This window comes from Phytophthora parasitica, assembly GCF_000247585.1.
Source record: "Phytophthora parasitica INRA-310 unplaced genomic scaffold supercont2.25, whole genome shotgun sequence".
Lineage (NCBI taxonomy): Eukaryota > Oomycota > Peronosporomycetes > Peronosporales > Peronosporaceae > Phytophthora > Phytophthora nicotianae.
The window spans coordinates 497,543-513,696 of NW_008649011.1; the positions used below are offsets into that span (position 1 = coordinate 497,543).

General features: G+C 47.6%; 5 protein-coding genes across 5 annotated transcripts; 1 reads left to right on the forward strand and 4 right to left on the reverse strand.

Moving 5' to 3' along the window:
- Positions 1 to 4,007: 4,007 nt before the first annotated feature.
- Positions 4,008 to 4,274, reverse strand: PPTG_11842 (hypothetical protein; the record flags this gene model as incomplete). Its single annotated transcript, XM_008907033.1, has 1 exon — positions 4,008 to 4,274. The coding sequence occupies one exon, from the start codon at positions 4,272 to 4,274 to the stop codon at positions 4,008 to 4,010; it is 267 nt and encodes an 88-aa protein (XP_008905281.1).
- A 793-nt stretch (positions 4,275 to 5,067) lies between these two features.
- PPTG_11843 (hypothetical protein) lies at positions 5,068 to 7,169 on the reverse strand (the record flags this gene model as incomplete). Its single annotated transcript, XM_008907034.1, has 4 exons — positions 5,068 to 5,230; positions 5,333 to 5,502; positions 6,577 to 6,886; positions 6,958 to 7,169. The coding sequence occupies 4 exons, from the start codon at positions 7,167 to 7,169 to the stop codon at positions 5,068 to 5,070; spliced, it is 855 nt and encodes a 284-aa protein (XP_008905282.1).
- Positions 7,170 to 7,699: 530 nt separating this feature from the next.
- On the reverse strand, positions 7,700 to 8,134 carry PPTG_11844 (hypothetical protein; the record flags this gene model as incomplete). The annotated part of the gene is made up of 1 exon (XM_008907035.1): positions 7,700 to 8,134. One exon carries the CDS (start codon positions 8,132 to 8,134, stop codon positions 7,700 to 7,702), a length of 435 nt encoding a protein of 144 aa, XP_008905283.1.
- Positions 8,135 to 9,446: 1,312 nt separating this feature from the next.
- PPTG_11845 (hypothetical protein) lies at positions 9,447 to 14,687 on the forward strand (the record flags this gene model as incomplete). The annotated part of the gene is made up of 13 exons (XM_008907036.1): positions 9,447 to 10,430; positions 10,491 to 10,720; positions 10,783 to 10,924; positions 10,986 to 11,084; positions 11,149 to 12,141; positions 12,215 to 12,532; positions 12,595 to 12,687; positions 12,754 to 12,998; positions 13,068 to 13,140; positions 13,196 to 13,328; positions 13,403 to 13,680; positions 13,742 to 14,344; positions 14,400 to 14,687. 13 exons carry the CDS (start codon positions 9,447 to 9,449, stop codon positions 14,685 to 14,687), a joined length of 4,479 nt encoding a protein of 1,492 aa, XP_008905284.1.
- Positions 14,688 to 14,737: 50 nt separating this feature from the next.
- PPTG_11846 (hypothetical protein) lies at positions 14,738 to 16,144 on the reverse strand (the record flags this gene model as incomplete). The annotated part of the gene is made up of 1 exon (XM_008907037.1): positions 14,738 to 16,144. One exon carries the CDS (start codon positions 16,142 to 16,144, stop codon positions 14,738 to 14,740), a length of 1,407 nt encoding a protein of 468 aa, XP_008905285.1.
- Positions 16,145 to 16,154: the final 10 nt, after the last annotated feature.

Sequence of the window (16,154 nt, forward strand, 5' to 3'; positions counted from 1 at the left end):
ACTCAACTGAGCTTCGTTGTCCATTCCAAGTAGGGTTGGAGTCCAGCCCTATTTCAAAAGAGAACCGTACACATGAACCCGAAAAAAAATGGACAAATCCCATCCTCGCGAATTCCTAGCTAAGCTAATACATTTAATGTAAGTTTGGCTATGCTCTTTCAGTACATTTATGGCACTGTTCGCCCTACATATTAGTAGTGCTGTCAAGAAGAAACCACTTCGTATGCTTGTACTTATACTAGTACAGTATAAAGTACTAGTCATCACAAACCATTCACTATTTTAGTTGTTGCTGGAATACGAAGTTCTTGCTTTTAACAACGGGAAAAAGACAAATTTGCGAAACACCTGGTGATTTGAGAGCACATCCAAAAACACACAAAACCATCACAATCATGGACAGCGCTCTATTAAAGGCATACTGGGGGCTGCACCCCCCAGACCCCCGCATTAGAAAAACATGTACTGGAGAGTGCAACGGGTCCGTTCGCTGGTGAGCTCGTCGCTGGGCCCGCCTACGCAAATACCGAGTGGTCCTGCTTCGCGGGCACCCCGCTCGGGTTTACGCTCCTCGCACCCGCTCACTACCGTCTTCTAATGATAATGTGCGACCTAACCACTCTGTGTGATTCACACTATCCACCTCACACGGTGAGGTGGGTAGTGGGTTCAACAATTTAATGCAACCGGTATTTTAATACTGTTTTATGAAACAATCGAATTGACCCTGAATCTGGCACGCTGGTCGAGTCATAAATTATTTTCGGGCGATGTGGTGTATCCATTTATTATAGCACTAACAATCGCGGTATTAACGAAGAGGTGAGTAAAATACTCCTTTCTTATATATTGCTACATCTACAGCTCCAACTAAGAAGCATTCATGCCTTTTTCTTAGCCAATAGACTGAGGAACTGCTTAGAATCTTAACCAAAGTGAAAAATGTACTATTGTACTGGCGAGATGAAATGATACATCACTTTTGCGCAACTATTACTTTTTACCTAATTCCCAATTGAAGTAAGCTTATTTTTGTTTGAAAAAGAATCGTGCTTCCTCTGTTAAGTAAGGGATGTTTCTCTGCTAAACTGCCAGTCATCTCAATACTATACTTAAAAGAAAAACGAGAGTCCGGCAACCCCCTGAGCGACGCTCTCACCCCGGCATCAACTTGCCTTGCAAAGCTTCTTACGCTGCCCGTACAGGCGGAATCATAACTATCAGAAGAAATATAAGGCGAGCTATTTTAACGTACTCAGCTCGTTGTTGTTCGCTGTGTCGTTCACGAGATACCTCTAAAAACGCGCTGTGCACGTGAGATGAGCACAATTTTTTCGTTGTCGTATTTGCTTCATCTTTTCAATAAGACTGTAAATAGGCAAGCCAGAAGGCGTTTGTTTGCGATCTCCACGCTACGCTGCTTTCAATGAGGGTCATCCAGCACATATCTGATTAGTACTTTAAAATTATGAGCACATATGTAAGTTTGGTGTATCATTTCATCTCGCCAGTACAATAAACTGATATCTATGAAATTAGTATTCGAAGTTTTTAAAAAAAAGTTTACTTAAGTAGTGTATTAAGGGTTTCGTGGATATATATTTAAAAAAAAAAAACAGCATTGGATATTTCTGTAGCTCTACATGTACAACTATACTTCAAAGAACGTATGACATTTTGCGCGCTTGAGAGAATGTTGCGAAGTGAGTTCCATTAGAGAAACAGTACTTAGTCCTATTCCTACCTCTACCGTTGGTGTACGGGTGGGCGTGACCTACAGCAGCGCCCACCAGCTCCGCAGCACCATGATGACGAACTCCGCAGTTGACGCGGCGTTCGATTATGAACTTGCAGTATGATGGGGTCTTCCACGGGTGTCGGTAAACGCTGGCGGTGTGGGTCGTAGGCGCGGCACCGTGCCGTGCCAATGTTCCCGTCAGTCGTCTGAGCAATACTCCACATAACGCGCTAAAAACTCCTATTCTGGTCGGTCATCTCTACTGCTCTTGATGCGCTTAGTCCGTTGTCGTCGTACGCTGTAGCAAGAGTACCCTGCTTGAGATTTAGCCTTGGCAGTTTCACCACCACGTGTCAGTTTGTAAGAGCTCTTGGTGCTCATAGACACACACATAAAGTGCTTCACGTTTACTGTAGCGGTGCGACGCGAACCCAACTTATCAGAACGCATACGTGTAGTTCGATTTCCTTTTTACGTGTTGTTGTCCTATTTTGTAATTTTGTATGTACTCGTTCCCCCCGATAGCCTCGGATCTCAATAATATCTACAGTACTCCTGCAGAGCCTGTGCTAGCACTCTACCAAACTTTACAAATATTAACAACTGTTTAACGTCAGTCAATAAAACACGGGTTCAGTCAAAACACACAAAATGCCTCACACCGCTTTGGTCATTTTCCAACCCGATCTTTTTCGGTCGATCAATCAAGTCACAACAGCGACAAGGAAAATACAGGCAGGCACCTACCGGTAACATAAAAATGTACTTCAATTATTACTATTTACCTGTCTTTTCCGAAATTTTGTCTTGTTCAACTTATTCGCGAATATGCAAAACAAAAACGGGATTTTACACACAGTTTCACTATGTTTGGATTTCAAACTGCACAAGTAGAGCAAAAAAAAGGTCTGAAATAGATAAACGCGAAGCTTCATGAGCAATTTTCTATTGAGAATTAGCCAAAATAAGATGTGTAAAGAGCTAGTTGGGAGTAAAATGAACCTTGTGATTTCACGAATTTTGTGGAGTAACTTTCTTCAAAATGAAAAAATGACTGAAAGCGATCCGGAAACACGAAAATGGACATTTTTTTCGGAACGTACTGATCAGTGTGTACATGTATTAGCTTGTCAGTAGAGTATACCGGTAGTAGTACTTTTATCGTTGTACATTCTACGACATAGAGGCGAGAGATATTTCAACGGTAGCAACAGTGTGATCTGCTTTGTTGCCAAGCTGATCACAGCCTGAGATAATCTTGAGATTGGTTGAGAGCAAACATTCGGACGATTTGACACCAATCTCGACCAATCAGTGTCGCTGAAATCAGTGACAAAGAAGTACTTAAGCACCTGTAACTTATGTTTTATTTTACTTCGTAGTAATTTAATTTGGGAAAATGACCAAATTGGTGTTAATTGGTATCTAAAATGTCGAACCGGTGTTTTAATGACTTAATCGGTGTGCAGCAAACAACATCTCTTAGCACGAAGCTCTGTACGCGCCTAATAGATCTTTACCGAAGTGTCACGTCGACATCACAGGAAAGTACTAGTATTGAACTTCGCCCTGTCATCTCGCGAGTTTATAGGCATGGCAGTGTCGCAGCCCAAGGTCCTCGCCATCAACGATACCTGAGGAGTCACAGCCAGGTTAATGGTAAGCACATCTCCATCCTCACTGCCACCGCCACGAAGTATCCAAGGCCATCGACAAAAGGTTAAGCGTGACGCACAATGGAGATCGAGAAGAAGTTACCGAGAAGCGCAGTCTAGTAACTGATGCATGCACTGGAAAGAAGTTGCAACCCCAACAATCGATCATGAAGTGCCGTCGATATAAGGTATCGCAGGATTAAGATCTCGACCTTAAACAACGAGGCACGACGACAACAGATCATGAGCGACGTCACTGAAATATCGTTGTGGGAGGTTAAGCATATCCGAGGAATATACGATGATGATGAAAGGTGGCCTTCTATTTAATTTTTTAAACTATTTTCTTTTTTTATTGAGGCCTTATATGCATGAAGACGCGAGACGATGCCTTGTGTCTGTGGGAATATGTAAGACCCAATGAATTCGACGGCAAGGTTGCCGTTCTGGAAGATTGCCGCGTGACGGTCTATTTTTTTTTTCAAAGGCGTTGTTGGCACTGCCTCTTTCGGTGTTCAGCGCGATGATTATATCCACGCAAAGAAGTGCTTAGCTAAACTTGGGAGTTCATTTACGGTGATAAACTGTCTCGTCACGCGTGCCAAGCACACTCCTTAGCTGAAAACTCTGAATTTAGTATCACCAATGGTCATCGTGTCTCCCTCATCCACGATGTTGAACACCTTGTTTCCGATGGAGATCGTGCCCGACTCGTTCAACGAGCCATCATTGCCGACGCTATCCGAGCTTGAACTCTGCAAGTGCATCGCACACGGCGCGGGCGCTTGGTCAGCAGCCGGTCTCAAGTGGCGGGAGGCAATTGCTGCGTCAAAGCACACAACTGCAATGATCATCATAATGCAGGGGAAGAACTTGGCCATAGTGGAGTTGAATTAGGATTGTAATAGCGCTTGCGGTGTGGAGGTTTTTGGATAATGAACGGCCGGGCTGAATTGCCAGTAACTACTAAATGGTTTGGTTTCCTCGGTTCCAAGAATTGCTGGTGGCAACCTACAATCCAGATTTTCCTCATTCCAAACGAACCGCCACGTCAATCTAGAATCTGAATTTCTCTCGTTCTAAAAGAACAGCGAAAACAAGAAACCGATACGAACTCGTATAAGTAGACACAGCTTTTTGTTAAAACTGATTAAGTACCCACTAAAGCAATTGAACTTTCCAAGAAAAAAATAATTCAAGATTAAATGGATTGCTATTCAAATAATTATTTTTAAATTTCACTTAAAACTCGTCGGTACCGCACGCTGATTGACCGGAATGGCATTCAGACGAAAAAAAACCATTAAAATTTTAATGGTTTTTTTTCGTCTGAATGCTATCCAAGCATATTTTATTACGACCCAAAATTGGACTATTTTGAGTTGGTTTCGAATAACCCAAATAAACCATACCGTTGGATGGCATTCAGACGAAAAAAAAAACAATTAAAAATTTAATGGTTTTTTTTCGTCTGAATGCTATCCACGCATATTCTATTACGCATCGAACGTTCTACAAGTTCGTTGTCGTTGAGTAATAAAATATGGCTAGAAGCCAGTAACTGATAAATTGAATGTTTTTCAGTGTGATTTTGGACGAAAATTGTCGTTATCGTTATGTACTGCAATAATTGTATCAATTTACTTTACAGAAAAACACAAAAGTGTGGCCTTGCTATGTGCCACCTCCAAGTAGATTCACGCCAAGACGCTGTCCAACCTGCTCTCGCACGGTACGACGCGACCGAAAGTAGTCGAGGACGGCGTGCTGTACGCGCTCATGAAGCTCTTGCAAGTCATGATGTCCGGGACAACTTCCACTGGAGAACGTCGAGGCTCTATATCAATCGAAAACAGTCCGTTGTTGGCCTTAGCCGACGAAGTCTTCAGTATCGGCTTACGAGCTCTCTTCAACCTTTCGTGCGATCACCAAGTATCACCCCAAGCTCCTGTCGAACGGCATCATGGCGTATCTCTCAGCTGCAGTCGAGTGCAAACAACCAGGTTCTGCTGTGGGTAATGAGAGTCCGGACGGGATAGCATCATCATTGAACGACCCAACCATTTCATCCTCCTCTTCGGCGAGCTTGTCAGCCTCAGTCTCAAAGGGCTGCGCAGCAGCAATGCATCACTAGTCATTTGAGCATGGAGAGTCGAAGGTTTGCGCTTGTTATCATCTATAAATTGGACAGGTACGAGGAGAACCACAAGGAAGTGACGCGAGCTCAAGTAACTGAAGTCATTCGCAACTATGTGGACGGGGATATCGAGTCTTTGACGTTTGCTGCGATAGCGCAGCGTAACTTGAGCAATCGACGGCCGTGGGTGGAGATGTTGTGCGAGCGGAAGACTTCCAATTACGGACGGACTGGATCCTGGCTTTGATACAATGGGTGAACTATGGTTGAACCGAACTGGGCTAAGAATTATGTCGGTATTCAATGTTGGTGGAGGAAGAGAGCGGTACCGCGTTCAGCAAACAACTTTCATCCATGTACGTTTATATTTCAAGAAGTGAAGCAATCTTCAATTGATCGGCTGTATTCCTTACGACAACAGGTTCACCTGCAGCCCAAACAACTCCCCTAGAGATGCTTTTCGCCCGCGAAACCCGCGCAGTTTAATAGCTTCTTGGGGAAAATTCCGATCGTTGTGGTTGGTGAACGCTTGCTTGACGGCCTCGGGGATGGCTTCCAGTTCGTTGCTAATGTTATTTGCCGGTCGCCATTCTCTCGACTCTCTCAAAGCCTCTCCATCAATGCGTGCCGCTGTTTCTGTGTAGCCAGAACCGACCTCTTCATCTTCAAAATACATCATCAAGAACCCCCCCCCCCCACAATGACAGAGTTGGATCGCCATCAACTCCGTTCCCCGGATCGTCGTTATCACTGTCTTCATCTATAGTGTCACCCTGTTGCGGCGATGGAGTGAATAAGTTGTGGGCATTCGCTACAGCCAAGTTAATCTCTCTCTCGATTGGAGAAATTAAGAGTTTTTTCTTTGGGTTCTCCGAGACGGTTGCCTTCTTCTGTGTACGCTGTCGAACATGTTTCGCAATGATATGAAAATCAAGCGCCTTCGATGCCTCCATTCAATTGCGTTTAGCAGTGTGGATCAGTCCAAGCTCGCTAAATAGGCGCTCGCAAGTTGCCGTATTTACTGCAATCGAGAGAACACGCATTACCAGCTTTGGTAGTACGCTACTGGGGGTTTCCACTGCGACAGCATCCCAGTATTCCCACGGAGCACGAAACTCAGTGGCTTTGATGTTCGTGAACTCTCCACGCATCCTGGATATCATGTCACGTCGAAGCTCGCCCAGGTCTGCGGTGGCGAGCTGCCGTCGGTGGTAGTAAACGGCAATCTTCGTGAGCGTGCCGATCCCGGACACGTCAGTCTCAGGTAGATCTTTAGCAACCGCTACATACTCTGGGTGAAGAGCGAACCCCAGCATGAACAATGGCTGCTTGCACTTTGCCCAGCGTTTCTCGATGCTTTAAAGTAGGTTATCGCGACGCACGAAATGCTGTTGAAATCCCCTGTGAATATCAGCGAAGGAGCGAACAACGTCTCCAACCGTGTTTCGTCCCTCTGTAGGCGATACGAAGCCAACGACAGCGGGGCAATCACTGCCTCAGCCTCCTTAAGTTCTTCCCAAAACGAAGCTTCACAAAAAACACGCAGTGTTGCCGGGAAATCACTCTTGCACGATAAAACATTTGAAACGCCGGCTGCACTCGTAGTAGCGACGCAAAGCACCCTTGCATTGAAACCCATCGCGTTTCACACAAAGTCCTTAAACCCAACGATCTACCGTAAACCGTATCATCATTTTCGTAGCGCGCGGTAACCATTTCGAAGAAGACGCATTCAAAGTGTTGACTGCTGTGGCAGCTTTGGCTGCTACTTCACGAAATGTTGATCTCAATACGGCGTTTACGAGATTGTTCACATCGTGAGCAAAGCAGAACAGGAACACTATTTGGGGCCAACGTAAATCCAATACGACGAGCTCTACCACACTGACCTGCATCATCGGTTACTAGAGCGCCAACTCTCCACATCTCCGCTTGTACTTGCTCCAACACGTTCTCCAACTGCTCAGCAATTGCTATGCCGTCGTGCCTGTCGCCGGCTGGCAATAGATCGTAGGTAAGCAACTCTCCAAATAGAGAAAATTGGCATCCCAATAAGTGGTCTTTGGAAATATTCTGCCACACGTCAGAGAGCAGATTTACCCAACCGGATGTTCTGTTTGTCATGGCCTTAAGAGCTTCAACATCCTTCGTTTTACACCGATCGGCATGTTATTTGAGAATGCGATTGCTTAACGACCGCCGAGAAGGAAGGATATCGGCAATTCCGGGGCATATCAGCTCCAAAAATCCCAGCGTTGATTCGTTCTCGATGAAGCGGTCGGCAAGGTGATTATCCGCATGCATCTCAAGAAGCGAACACTCAATCTGCTTGACTTCAGCCTTTGGTAATCTGCGTTTCTGCTTCATTTTCTTCCCGGATGCTGGTTTAAGCCGCTTCATATTTTGTAGTGGACGCGTAGAGCTTGCCGCTTGTCTCTTGTCAAGTACCAACACACGCCGTGCGCGCGATTCACCTGCGAACCGAGCACTGCTTCGTCCTTGTGGTTGCTGTGAGCTTGGGTTTGGAGCTCGAGGTCGCAGCGCTCCAGTTGGTGTATCTTCAACAGATGACACTGGACTTGAAGCTCGACCTGAAGGCATCATGGGAACTGGACCGGTCACTGATGCTATCGGCTCCTCCGTTGAATGAACAGGTGTCGAGTTTATAGACGACTTAGTAAGCCGCGCCGCCTTGTAGTACTGGCAGTACGCGAGGTGCCGCAGGTAATTACGCGGTCTACCGACACGTACCTTTGGCGGATCGGTGGTGACGTCATTGTTGTATGCTGCCCTGCAAAAGGAGCACTCTCGATATGTGTAGCTCCCAGGAGCCTTTCCAAGTTCTTTCAGAAGCGTGAAGTGTCTGACCTCAGGACACGATGGGCGCCCTTTACCAGCCATTTCTCCACCAACGGCAGATCCTCGTCAACTGGCAACTGGCAACGGGAGGCTGGCATCGATTGGGACGAAAATCCGTCGCCCCGTCCATGGATGAAAGCCGTAAATCGTTGGCATAATAGTTTTTCGGCCCGTGGTGGGACGAACAATAAAGTGCCTAGTGCCAACTCTGTGTCAGACGCCGTGATAAGCGCCATCAAAGCTGACGCGAAGGCCTACTTGCAGAGGAGTGGGTGCTTTCGTGGGAATCCCGACGCTGCTGTCCTCGCAAAAAAATACTATTGCACTACTAATGCTGTCCGAAATATCCTAAGCGGCAAGCCCAGACCCGGCCCTCGCCGTGCTATAAAGCGGGCTACAGCTACAGTAGTACGCTACGTTAAAGCTGACTACATCGCAAGAACCGCACTACTCCTCAGACTTGAAGACAATGCTGTCACGGGAGCCGACTTGGCTTTCTACGCACTGACGGACATTGCTTTTTGCCGTGCTCTCATCTGGCTTCATCGGCTGCACAAGCGTGTGCGAGTCGTTATCAACCGGAAATGGGTTCGTTCGTGCCCGTCTGCTATTGAATGCGTCAAGCTGTTGATCAATTCCTGTCCGCCACCGTACCCCTATCATGCACTACAAGCTACTCATTCTTACATACAAAGACGATATTTTCGTTTCGTCTGGAAGTGCCAACCTGACTACTGCGGCATGGAATCGCAACGACGAGCTTCTCGTCCAAACCATGGGCCCTCCAGGTCAGTACAGTTTGATTATTATCGTATTGCTATTTCGTCTACCTTTTTTAGGGTACTTGATTATTATAGTTTTACTATTTCGTCTTCCTTATTTTTTAGGTTACGTGGCCCAGGCAGAAGACCGATCCTGTCTTCGACCTGACTCCTACCGAGCCCACTGGTTTCGGGAGTGAGGCTACCGGTTCCTACCGCGCTGTCCGTTGGTCGTCAGTCAGTCACCGATTGGCACCTGAGAGCTCAAGCCCAGTCTCGCGTGACGTAGCGTCGCGATGGACATGAAGCTGCTGCGGCGGGTGGGCTTCTTCTGTGCGCTGTGGACACTGCAGTGTTGCGCGGCCGTACTGGGAGCCATCTCGCGAGATGCTATTTTCCTGCGGTATTACGCGGCCTCGAGCGTTGCTGCTCTCACTCTGGCGCTGTCTTTGAGCACGGCCTACGCGTTGACACTGGCCACGCAGCTGGTTGACAAGTTGGCAGCTCGTTCTGTTCGTCCTGGCATATTATACGCAATCAGTCCTTTGGTTTTAGGATCCGGCCTACTTGTCCTAACGCTGCTTTCCTTAGTCGCACCCTTACTAGCTCGTGGAACGTCTGTCCTACTATACTTGTGGCTTGAGGTGCAGGCCCAATGGCTGACCCAGCAGTTCTGGGATTTATGTGCCAAAGCCTTCGACGTGGCTCAATCCAAGAAGTTTTTCGGAGTGATCACGTTTGGATCAACTTTTGGCAGTTTATTGGCGAGTTTCGTGGTCCTACCGGTTATCCAGAGTCGGCAATTACCGACCGAGTTCAACTTGTTGGTGTCTTCCGGAATGTTGTTTTTCATCGCAGGAGTGTTGCTAGTATCGGCGGAACACTTCACGTCTTCAGATTTGGGACAGAATGCTACATCTGGGAGGAAAGTTAGAGGACAGGACAAATTGAAACCGGGGGATCCTGCAGATTCGTCGTCGTCCACTGCCATTATCCGAGATATTCAAGCCAGGACCTACTTGAAACACATTTGTTTTTTCGATATGATGGCAACGGTGATGCGAGTGTTGGTGGACAATACGACGTTGTCGGTGGTATCGCTACAGCCAGAGGAAGAGGTGAAGGCTTCTCTGTCGATGATAAACGGACTGCAGAGTTTCCTCATGATACCGATGCAGCTGCTATCGGGGCCGTTCTTCACGCATTTTGGAGTCATGTACGGCATCGCGATGCTCCCGGTGACGATCTTCCTGTTTGGAACATCGACTTACGTTTCGACGGTGAGTTGAGTATTCGATGAAAAATTGCTTTGCAGATAATTATTTTTTTTTATAATGCAGTCTGCTTACTCGCTGATCTTCACGCGAGCGCTTTACAACGCCGTCTCGCAAGCGATTTTTAACCCGGCGAGGCAATTACTGTGGCTGCCTTTCAACGAGAGCGAGCGAGGTCGTTTCCAAAACTTCGTGTGCGGCCCATTCCGCTCGCTGTCACGGATTTTTGGAGCGGTGCTGTCAATGTTTCTGACTGCGAGTTTGGTGGTTCAGTTCATTGGGACGTCTTCTTCGAGGTAAGGTATTACAGGAACCTCAGTGAGGTTAGACAATTGACTGGTGTTTTTTTATGGTGTAGTGTTATTATGATTGCAACGTCGGCAGCGTGGTTTGTTGACGCACTCGCGGCCAGGAAGTCGTACGCTTCAGAGTTCTACGCCTCATTACGGCAGGGCTACTTAGATCTAACCTCGCCTCTGGTTGATTTCACGCCAGATCAGGTAAGACTTAAACAACTGGATTGTTTCCAGATAACTGTGCACTGAATGCTTGTGAATACAGATCATGTTGGTCAAGGAAACGTTGGTCAATGGTGAGCAAACTCAAGCCAACTTCGTCTTGAGCTCGTTGTCTCACGAACACATCGGTCTCTTCTCCCAGGTAAGTTGTTATGGTCTAATTTGTGCCCTGATGTATACATTTTAACATCACGTGCTTCTTGTAGGAATTACGAGCGCTGTTTTACAAGAAAAACAGAGACGGTGTGCCTCTCACTCCGATGCACACTAAACTGCGGTTGTTGAATCTCCACACGGCAGCGAAGCGAGACTTCGTGCTCCACGCACAGGAGTCGTACCTACTTCCTGACGCCAGCACGTTTCCCACTGGAATTTTCAACACGATGGATCTAATGATGCTCGTGAAGGATAAATCTGTTGCGGTGCCTCGTCAGCTACGAGTCGCAGCGATTCTAGCTTGCGGCTACGAGAAATTCAACATGAATGCAGACCAGTGCTCGGAGATGCTTCATAAGCTACTCCATAGTGGAGACGAAGACAAATCCGTCGTGGTATGCGCTGCAGTGGCATTACTGCGATTATCCGACTGGATGGATGAAGAATCAAACGTCATTCTTCAACGTTTATTACACGAGGAAAAAGTGTTGGAAGCACGCGTGGTGGGCTTAAAAATTGTGGGCAAAGAACTACCGGAGTTGCTGGGCGATGGCTTCTTAGTGTATCTACTTCACCATTCGTCAACTCAGATCGTTCAAGCCGCGGTTGAGTGCTGCTCAAACAGCTCTCGCCACTCTCGAATGCTGATCCCTGCACTGATGAAACATCTCGCGAACTCTGTGATACGCTCTCAAATTGTCACGGCGCTCAAGGGATTTGAACCGGCTGCGTTATGGGGACCACTTTGCCAGTACACTGAAGAGATACTGCGACTACCCACTCAAGCGCTGAGCAATTACGCACTAACTTCGGACCGGATCCACAGCAAGAGAGAGGGACTGGCGGGTGCACTCAAAGTACTGGATCTTGGATTTCCGCTTGAAGATAAACTGGATTTCTTGTTACACTTGATGGAGACGCTACTCGTGACCTCTAAATCACCGGAAGATGAAGTTAGCAAGGGCAGCACGGACGTTTTGCATCATCTGTTTGGGAAAGATGGGGTCATGGAAGAACTGGTTGTGGATGCTCTGCTATCACTGGTAAGTGCATGGTCCACAGTTGCTATGCAGTGTGGATTTCATACCATATGAACGTTTTATTATTATTTTGTAGATCACATCGACGGATGAAAAGACTATGAATTCGATTTCGCAGTTGATGGACCCTATTCACCACGCGCTGAGTATCAAGATTCGAGAGGCTCACGAAATGCGTCACGTTCTAGAACTCTTCTTCCAGATTTGTCCACGCACAGCTACCAACATCGAGGAAACTTCCCCTCTATTGCTACAACACGTCGAACACAGCTTAAAGGATACACTTCGGCTACTGCTGAAGTTACTCTCGACGGGATTTCCGAAGGAGTTTGATGTCGCTGTGATTCTGGAAGGCTTGCAGTCGGATTTGGGCCAAGTACACTCCGCTATTCAGGTACGAAGCATTGATCTTAATCCACTAATATCTTTAAACAAGTGGCTAACATGCTTTCGTAGGAGGTGCTGGAAAACCTACTTCCTTCGTCATACAAAGGACTGGTGTTACCACTTCTTTTTCCGAAATTGTCGACAACGAAAGCAGCATCAAAGGTTTGAAATATCTGTTATGATACTGGTATGTCAGTGGTACTGATTTACATTCTGTTGTGAATTCAGATGGCAAAGGACGTTGAAGAGTTATTTGGTGAGAAAGATGGCGTCGACATTTTGCTGGATGTGATGAAGCACCAAGACACGGAGCTGGAGCTCTCAGCTCTTGCTCTCCAGTATTTCCTTCACATCGCTGGAAATCATGCTGAACACCTCAGCGATGCTGCGAAGCTGACGTTCCAGGATGAAATCATCCCGAACTTGCTCAACCACGAACTGACCAAGGAACTCCTGATTGAAACCTATCATGGGTATGCAAGCTCGCTTCCATGTTATGCATTTTTGTGGTACTAAGTGTTTCTGTGTGCTTATTGTAGCAGCCCCGACGTTCTGCCTTATGAGTCCGTTACCATACTCAAGGATTGTGAACCCCCGCTGCTTTCGCGGATCGCGGTGCGTATCAACTTACCTCGCCGTTTGTTTGTTGCTTCTGACGCTTGAATCGTAGGTGGCCAACTGCCTTCGCGTGTCCTCGCTGTTCGAGAATGTGTGTGCAATTAGTATTCTACGCGTGATATCTCACCATTTTGTGCCAATAACTGTGAAATGCGGAGAAACTTTTGCAGTCGAGGGCGATATCGGTAAGACTGGCTGCAGTGAGTTTCATGTTTTCTTGTAGACAATCTAACTCTTTCGTTTTGTTCTTGTTTTGTAGCTTCAGCTATGTACGTTGTTGCCACGGGTACAGTCCAGCTTCATAAGGAGCGAAGGATTCTAGCAGTGTTAGGATTTGGCACGTGTGTAGGCCAAGCTGCTTTGTTGCAGCATTCTCTACATGCTGGCACCCACATTTCCTCTGCAACCGCGCTTGAAGACTGCACTCTACTCAGTATATCGCGAGAAGAGCTCGACGCGCTGATCAAGGAAACGCCACAGGTGTCCAGAGGTGTTCTCAACGCAGTGGCCTCATCTCTCCAACTGCTATATTTCGAGGTAAGAAAGAGCACAAGCGTTAAACACTTCGGTCTAACTAGATCTCTTGTTTCTCTACCAGCCACTTCGCGCTATTGCTCAATCAGGCAGTCTCCCTCGTCGTGATCGAAGAGGCTCGTTAACCGCGGAGACAGCACATTCAGACAGCGAAACAAACCATCCGATGCTCAAGATGACCGAGTCACTTACAAGCAACATCAAGGCAGCACTTTCTGTCGATCGAGCGGCCAAATCGTTCCTGTACAACGTTGGTCGATCACGAAGTACTCCTCGTGGTGGCCCCTTGTCTCTTCCAGGCAGGCGTCGAAGCTTAAGTAACTCGCAGCCGATCGGGAGGAGTTTAAGCTCTGGCACTCTGGCGTCAAAGGGACTGCTTACACTATCAGATCCTGCCGACTATACAACGTTCGAGAAGTCGATTCACTTAAAGGCTTCACACTTGATGAGAAATCTCGATGACGATAAAGTCTCGCTGGTTGCTCAGCTATCCCGAGTTGTAGTGCTGAGCCACGGTGACGTGCTGTACTCCAGTGGCACCAAAGTCGAGTGTGTGTACGTTATCATCGATGGCACAATGGAGATCTCTACCTCTCAAGGTGATTCAGATGCAACGACTGCCTCAATTTCGATCAAACTTCACGGTGGTGACTGCTTCGGAGAAGAGGTACGCTGTTCAGGATAATGAGGACAGTATCGGTATACTAACGCTGTGTATCCAGTCGTTCGTGCCTAATGCTACAGCTCATGGCGTGGCCTCTGCTGTCGGTCGTTGTACGCTATTCGAGATCACAACCAAGGAACTTGTCGACTTGAGTGAACTGCACCACGACATCATGCACGTTCTTCTGGCGTGGCTCTCTCAGTCGTTGGCCGAGTCGACGAAGACGATGATTGCTCCTCTACTCTCTCCAAGTACTCCCGGTGCTTCTACCGTGTTCTGGGAGGATGAAGAAGACACGAATGAGTTGAGAAACCGGACAGGTAAGTGGAGATCAGAGACGGATTAAATCAACGACGATCTCTTAGCAAATAAATAGAACAGGGTGTATCCACTCACTTACGAAACGTCCAACGCTGCCTCGCCGAGTGCAGTTAAATGGAGGTCTTCGTACACAGGCATGTGTGACACAAAGTGCTGAAGCAGGTTGAATGTTGGGTCATGGTAGCATGGAAGATCGAAGCGTGCCGAGCCAGCAATAAACACGTCCACGCCTTCATCCGTCTTGACCACGCGCGCTCCCATCACGAAGTTGTTGTGCATATTGAGCTTGCTCATTTGAAGCCCAAGGTCCAGTTTCATAGGCGGCGACGAGTTCTGACTGACAGCGTCACCTGCCGCCTCTGCCGCGAATGTGCACAGATAGTGATCATGCACAGCTTCCATGGAAATCTGCCACGGTCCGTCTTCGTCGTGTGTTGCGCTGATGGCCTCGACTGTCGCAACTGCTTGTTGATTCATCTCTTGTGACAACACAAGCATCCGGCACAACAACGAACAATTCGTCTCCTGGTGCGTGATGATGGAGTCTTGTACGAGCGGCACAAACGTTCGGAAGATCTCATCACGCTCCAGGGAGTTCCAAAGCGCCATCGCCACATCCTTGGCCATGGCAGAAGGAAGCACACGATGACACGTAAAGCCGATGTGGTCGTTTATCAGCGTCCCCGTTGCGATCTCCCATCCATGAGACTCGAATTGGAGCGATAGCTGGAAAGATGGCGAGCCTTCAGCGGCATCACGCAAGAGCTTCAACGCGTTCTCTTGACAAATCGCCACAGCTGCACGAAGACGTTCGTCCAGTTTCAAACGAGGATGTGGACGCTCCTTGGTCTCCCCCCGCCACCCGGCTAGAGCGTCCATACTTCGTTGTAAATTCGTTTCTTTCTGGTCGCCACGCGATACAGCAAAGTCGAAAAGCGGTGCAGTTTCCATCAAACTGCTAACTCGTTGCAACCAGTGGGCATGTTCCGCCAGTTTGCGCTTCATGGTGGTAGCGGTCTGCTTCGCCTCGATGCAGCGCTTACCCAGCTCGTATGCTGCACTGGAAGACTCATGCTGCGGGGAGGCTAAACGTTCTTTTACTTCTGCGATTTCCTGCTGTAGCTTATCAATTTGAACTTGGTAGTCGCCCCAGTCCACCTTCTGCTTCTTGCGAGATCTCGCTAACTCGCTTTCATCATCTCTTCGCGTTCCGGCTAGCTCGCTGGCTTCGGGTGAATAAGTCTGGGCTTCACTCTCTTCGTGAGCTTGTTGCAGAATTTCCGAAGGAAGCGTGTCCTGGTTGTTGGGATTCGATAAGTACTCCATGGTCGATGGAATAGTGAGTGACTTACGTTGAAAGTCAATTCCTATCAATGATTCACGCGTGGCAATAGGAGGCAGACGAGAACCGGGGACGTGCGGTACAGCCCGGATCTTTCGCCGTGCTGTCTTCTTCACCGTAAACTTTGAGACGTTCGTCATGACGTCATGG